Source organism: Echinops telfairi, unplaced genomic scaffold (assembly GCF_000313985.2).
Source record: "Echinops telfairi isolate 266 unplaced genomic scaffold, ASM31398v2 ScPeMD7_2291;HRSCAF=2852, whole genome shotgun sequence".
NCBI lineage: Eukaryota > Metazoa > Chordata > Mammalia > Afrosoricida > Tenrecidae > Echinops > Echinops telfairi.
The window spans coordinates 30062206-30068606 of record NW_022106189.1 but is presented as its reverse complement, the minus strand read 5'-3'; the positions used below and the strand labels follow the sequence as shown (position 1 = coordinate 30068606).

Genomic DNA, 6401 nt, shown 5'->3' with positions numbered 1-6401 from the left:
GTTGTATTTCTCATCATTGTTACATCGCACCCTGACTGGCTCATCTCCTCCCCGGCTTAATCTTGTCTTTAGTGTGGTTTCCTTACAGAAAACGTGGTCTTATTGCCTTTTTAATACGTAAAGAGGTTTTGCATAATCTGTGGGCCGGCCTTTTCACAGGGCTTACTTGGTCTGTAACAGTAGTAAGATTGTAGCCGTCTGTGGTTTATGTTTTTGCTGTCGGACTTCGTTTTTAAAGACGTCTCTGTGTCTGGGAGGGACTTTAGCAACAGCGCTCTTAAAATTCTCCTTTAAGTGTAAGCTTAAGCAGAAAGTCATTTTTGTACATCTCTCATACTTTTCTACGAAATGATTAAACAAGAAACCAACCCCCCCCCAAAAAAAATTGTCAGAGGTTCTTTTTAGAAGAAAATCCACGATTTTCATATTTTGTTAGAACACTGGAAGCAGTAACCATGCCCAACTACATTCTAACTTTCCAAGGCGCTTCCATTTTCCTTACTAAAAAGAAGGTAACCGAGTCAATTCTGATTCATAGTGACCCTGGACAGCAAAAGCAGAACTGAGTCCTGGGGTTTCCCAGGTGACATCTTTTTGCGAGGAGCTGCCTGTCGGTGAGCACTGTGCCACCAGGGCTCCCCTCCTAAAGACACGCAGAGAAAATGGTGATCCCACTGTCCTGCAGCTCTTTGTTCACCTGACCTTTTAAAAACAATGGACGTTTAGTGTAGGTAATAGTATAGAAGCACAGGAGGGAAATTACTAAAAAAGGAAAAAGTGAAGGTAGAGCCTTACCTCCTCCCAGTCATCAAAAGAAAATCTGGATCAAGCCAGTATTTAAATCAAAAGCATATGGCAGAAAACAAACAAACACCACTACCACCAAATCTAGCAAAAATTCTATGATTTGGGATAGGAGAGGTATTTGCTAATCATGACACTAAAGTCTGAAATAATAATACAAAGATGAACAGAATTGATTAAATGCTAAAAACTTAACTAGCAAAATACCCAAGAGAAATTATAAAGACAAACAAAAATCACATGTTACATATAACAAAATGTATGTTAGTCATGTCCCAATGGATGGCTAACAAATTGCACAGAAAGGAAACCCAGACACTGCAAACTAAACATGTCTAACAATGCGACTTGGCAATTTAATCGTTAATTCTTTCCTTCAGTCTCAGTGGGTGGCACCATAGATCTTGAAGTAATTTTTGACACTATTCTTTGAATCCCGGGCCAATAAACCACCAAGTTCTACCCGTGTGACGTAAATATTTTGGAGATCTGCAGTCTCCTCTTCATTCCTGCATACATTCTCCTGGCTCTGACACCTAAGAGCTTATCTCACCTGCATGACTGCAATGGTCTTCCATTCTGTCACCCCTTCAGCCCACCTGTTCTAAGGCATCATGGACCACACTACCTCGTTTAAAACAGTCCTTTCACTGCCTACAGCAGTAATACTCAATCTTTGTAATTACACATTTCAGAATACTGGATCTTTTGATAACACATCAGAAGAAAATGAAAGATCTAAAACAATACCCCAAACTCTCTGATGCAATGTTTGGAGATATAAGATTTTGGATTCTATGAGGGTTAAGTAAAAAAAAGTATTGCTATAATATCATAGAAACCTTTATGAAACACAATTATCAAAATATGAAGTGAATGTTTCATGACATGCCCTCCCATCTGGGTCTAGAGCAGTGGTTCTCAATGCCGTGACCCTTTAATACAGTTCATGTTGTGGTGACCCCCAACCATAAAATTATTTTTGTTGCTACTTCAGAACTGTAATTTTGCTATTGTTATGAATTAGGTGACCCCTGTGAAAGGGTTGTTTGACCCCCAAAGGGGTCGTGACCCACAGGTTGAGAGCCACTGATCTAGACGATCCAGAGGAGGTCCTTCTGCCTCTTTAACCCCCTCCTACAGAATTTGGCACTCTGAGACTTCTGTCATATTAAAATGACAGCGTGGGTATCCTCGAGGGACTCAAAATCATGCTCCTTTTAAATATTCTCTGCATTGTGAGAAGTCTGAAGGGGCAAGATCAGGGCTAAAAGGTGGGTTGGGGTAAGGTTTCCCCACAAAATTAATATATTAGCCCAATACTCACCTCACAAGACAACTGTAAAGATTAAATGAGAATACATAAAAAGCATGTGAGCAGACAGACAGCATTCAATAATTATATTACTCAATAATATACATTTTACCAATATTTATGGACATACAAAATTTACACATTTGATATCATTACACACATATATCTATTCTCAAAATGCACTAAAGAAACCAGCCATAGCTGCAAAAGGGTGCTGCCCTCAAATTTATTTATGTAGACTGGAATCGGCTAGGACACATTTGAGGATGACAGGATTTTTCTTTTAGTTCTGTCCTGTACGTTCATTTATTTACTTGTTCATGTATTCCACAATTAGCGAGTGTTAGTTACAGAAAAGGGCCTTACGCTTGGTAGAGTACGAGGTCAACAAAAAAGATGACCCTCAACAAGATGGGTTGACACAGTGGCTGCAATAATGAGCTCAAGCACAGTAACGATGGTGAAGATGGCCTAGGAGCAGGCATGTTGTGTTCTGTGGTATATGTAAGGTTGTTACAAATATGTACACATTATATATATATTATGGTATGATAACATTATTTCAGAAGCCCTTTCTGTAGCCATGAACTATAAAAATGGGAGAATGTATTTAATGAAAAAATAAAATTTTAATTTATGTAGAAAGCTGAATGATGAATGTATAATCTGCAGAAAATACAGGCATTTTCCATTCTCTGTGGGAACCAGCGTGACATCAATGATTTCATGAAAATCCAAGGAAATAAGTCTGCTGAAGCAGCACAATCATCTAATTCAAAGGCAACAATTTAACCTGTGCAGCTGCACACGGCACATCTAACACACTATTCTGTCGAATCTAATCTTTCACTTAAATAAACGACTTCTAAATTAGTTGGTCTCACATTTTTGTAAAGTACAAAAAGCAAAGCTGTTTATATGTTGGCTCCAGTAACACAAACACCCTACAAACAGCTAAGGGAGGCCAGTTATACCAGGTAATTTCAAAATAGAAAGTCTGCTATAATTCCAATAATGGGTAGAGCCACAAATGTTGGGGTACTGATAATGAATTATATTCAGAGGCCTTGTGAACGTCATGTATTGATTTTTCCAGTAGTTTACAGATTCTTTTGGATTTTCTAAGCACACCTCTTCTGCAAATACTTATGTATCTTCCTCCCTTGACCCTCAAGTCTTAGGCCTTTCTTGTGGAGCTGTAATTCTGCAACTAAATTTGGCAAAGTATTCTGAACAATTTTAAATAGGGAGAATTTGATAGGTCTTATTTCACAATACAAAATATTTTCCAAAGGAAGATATGCTGGACAAAGGCAAAAAAAGAACATCTGTGAAAATATTTTTATACTTTAATTTGTAAAAATGGAGGGATGACTCTCCTCCATTTACCACCTTTGTTTTAGAGACAACAGGAACCTCAGCATCTGTGAGAAGGCATCTTCCTACGTTTTTACATAGTCTGCAAGAGAGTCAACTGGAGGTACCAACAGTTTCAAGTTATTAACTATAATTAATTATAGTCTTCTGAGGACTGTCAGAACTTCTATGGAGAAAAGGAAAAGAAGACCAAGTAGAAGAAGAAAAAAGTATTTATACATCTTTCAAAAAAAATACCAGAAAAAGACTAGCTACAGATATGGATACGAAACTTACAAGAAACATAAATGGGTATATTTTAATGTTCAGATCAACATAAAGGTATACACTTTTATTTGACTTAAGTGTACACAGATATATTATTTTTTAAATAAAACATCTATTTTTGAAAAATGTTACAACTCCAGCTGTAAAACAAAAGCAATTTGTGGGTCAATAACATTTTTAAATGATGACTTTAAACACCCTTCTCACTAACAGGAGTGTTTCAGTTTATAATTTTTAATAGTATGCTCATTCTACTTACATACCAAATTATACTACAGCATTACTTAGGTAACATTATGAAATAAGTGAATTTGCAAGAAGCCTGTCGGGTTAATTTAGTAGTTACTTCTGCCTGTGTTTTAATTAACAGAAAGAAACGAAGATGTGTTGGGATACAAAGAGGGCCCTGCTTGCTGGCTCACCCCCTAGGCTCATTTCAGCAAAAGAAAATCTCCATTAGAGAGGGGTGAAATTCATACTTCACAAAATTATCCATTATCACACCCGAGACAGGCTTTGGGATCCTTGAGGAGGAGTGTCCTCAGAGCTCTGGATGGTGAAGGCTAAGCAGTTCTCTTAGCAGGCCCACTCTCTTTCCCCGGATCACTCTGTAAATGTCTGGCTAGTGGCCAATGTGATTGATTGCAACATTAGCTTTCCAGAATTTTTGACATTGAAGCCTCTGTTGTTTGACACTATTCCCAGGCATAGATTTTTTTATGCTCTGCTCTAAAATACCTCTCTCTTACAGAGCAGCGACTTGCCCTACCTGCTTGGATTAGAACTTGAGGGGTCATAGAGAGCTGGGGAAAGAAGTGGGAGTAGATCTTGACTAAAATGTTCTCACTGTTGTGAGAATCAATAGCTTTTCTTGAATTAATGGTTCAAGGGGTAGTAACAATGACCTTTCATAAATTTCCAGAGCTCCTTAGGGGTTATTTTAAAAAATGATTTGCTTAGTTTCTCACTGCTTTTTGAGAGGCTCAGTCATTCCGACAGTCCTGTGTCTACACTTTATTTTGAATTATGTTTTCTCTCTTCTACCAATGTTCTAAAGATTAAGAGTAAATATGAAACAGGGCAATTTTCTGAACTTGAGGTCTTAAAGTCAACAGACAGAGGTGTAAACCCATTGAATTTAGAATCACCAAAGCAAAAACTCCCCAAAGAGCAGAATATGGGTCTCAATATCTTCCAGATTCTTCAATACCACTTAAACATAATACTTTCTATACTTACTCTTCAAGACTGGGTAAAATAGGCCTCCAGACAAGGGATGATTAGGAGCTAAAAAGCACCTACAGTTGCCCTACCTGGGCTCGCTCTTCATCAAACTCCAGGCAGCCCATACCATCCAGTCTCTGTAGGTCAATCCAGCCTTTCCAGATAACACAAACCCCATTCAGAATCATGGGCGCCTTCAAATACACCTACGATACAGAGGAGGAGGGTGAAAACCAAGGGAAAATCAAATCAAGGGACTGGACTTACACATGTAAACCCTGAGGTACTTTTTAAACAAGATGGATTTCCTATAAAATTAAGAACTGTAATAAAGTACATAAACTATGACCTCTGACCACATATTCTATTATCTGGCTGGCGAGAATTTTAGTCATAATTATTGCAGATTCTTTTATAAATGTTGTAAAAACATTTGTAAGATGTATAAAAACGGTAGGGGGATTCTTGAAGTTGCCATTGTTCTTCTAGCTCAGTGGTTCTCAACCTTCCTAAGGCCACGACCCTTTCATACAGTTCTGTTGTGGTGACCCCCCAATCATAAAATTATTTTTGTTACTACTTCATAACTGTAATTTTGCTACTGTTATGAATTGGGCAACCCCTGTGAAAGGGTCGTTTGACCAAAAAAGGGGTTGCAACCCACAGGTTGAGAACTGCTGTTCTAGCTGAAGCTGGGACACTAGCTACTGCGCTCTTTTTTGAATCTTGGGCAGGATAGAAGGAAAGTCACCGAAGTCCACTCACCTCTAGGACAGCACACATTGCGTCCCTCTGCTTGAGTCCCCCAGAGCCACCAAGGGCCAGGCTCTCCACACGACCCTTCGTTTTCTAAGCTACATTCCAGCGTCACAGTAACACGGTTTTAAACTTTTTTTAAAAAGAACTTAAGGGAGCTGGAACTTATTTCTACTGCTTTTTAACCAAAGAATCTTAACTAACATAATCCACCTGCCATGTCACATTAGATGACGTATGGTTTATTCTCAGTTTTCCAAAGTCATTTCAAGCAAAAGCATTGCCACCTTTTACATGTAATTTAATTCATTACTTCAGTCTTTAAAAATATTGTACAGTTTTAAAATCACAGCAAATGTGTAGAAACCGCTACTGTACTCAAAATCTATTTCAAAAACATACTCTTGAAATTGTAAAATACTTTTATAAATATGAAACCAATGAAAATTTAATCTCTACATTACACTTAAAAGTGAGAAAATTAGCCAGGCATCCCCCTACTACATCCAACACCTCCAGCTGCTGCAGGTTAGAAAACTAGCTGAAATGAATTTCCTGGGATGCTATCAGGTCTCAAATCACTGACAAACGAAAACATGCTCCCCTTGTTTTAAGGAGCCCAAGTAGCAAATAAGTTAAAGCATTTGGATGCCAACCA

At 38.1% G+C, this 6401-nt stretch overlaps 1 protein-coding gene across 1 annotated transcript in view; it reads right to left on the bottom strand.

The window, feature by feature from the left end:
• Positions 1 to 6401, bottom strand: part of CBFB (core-binding factor subunit beta) — a 52901-nt gene that overhangs the window by 17174 nt on the left and 29326 nt on the right. The window contains exon 3 of the mRNA XM_045293911.1: positions 5077 to 5193. Coding sequence (XP_045149846.1) covers positions 5077 to 5193 — 117 coding nt within the window. The remainder of the gene's footprint in view (positions 1 to 5076; positions 5194 to 6401) is intronic.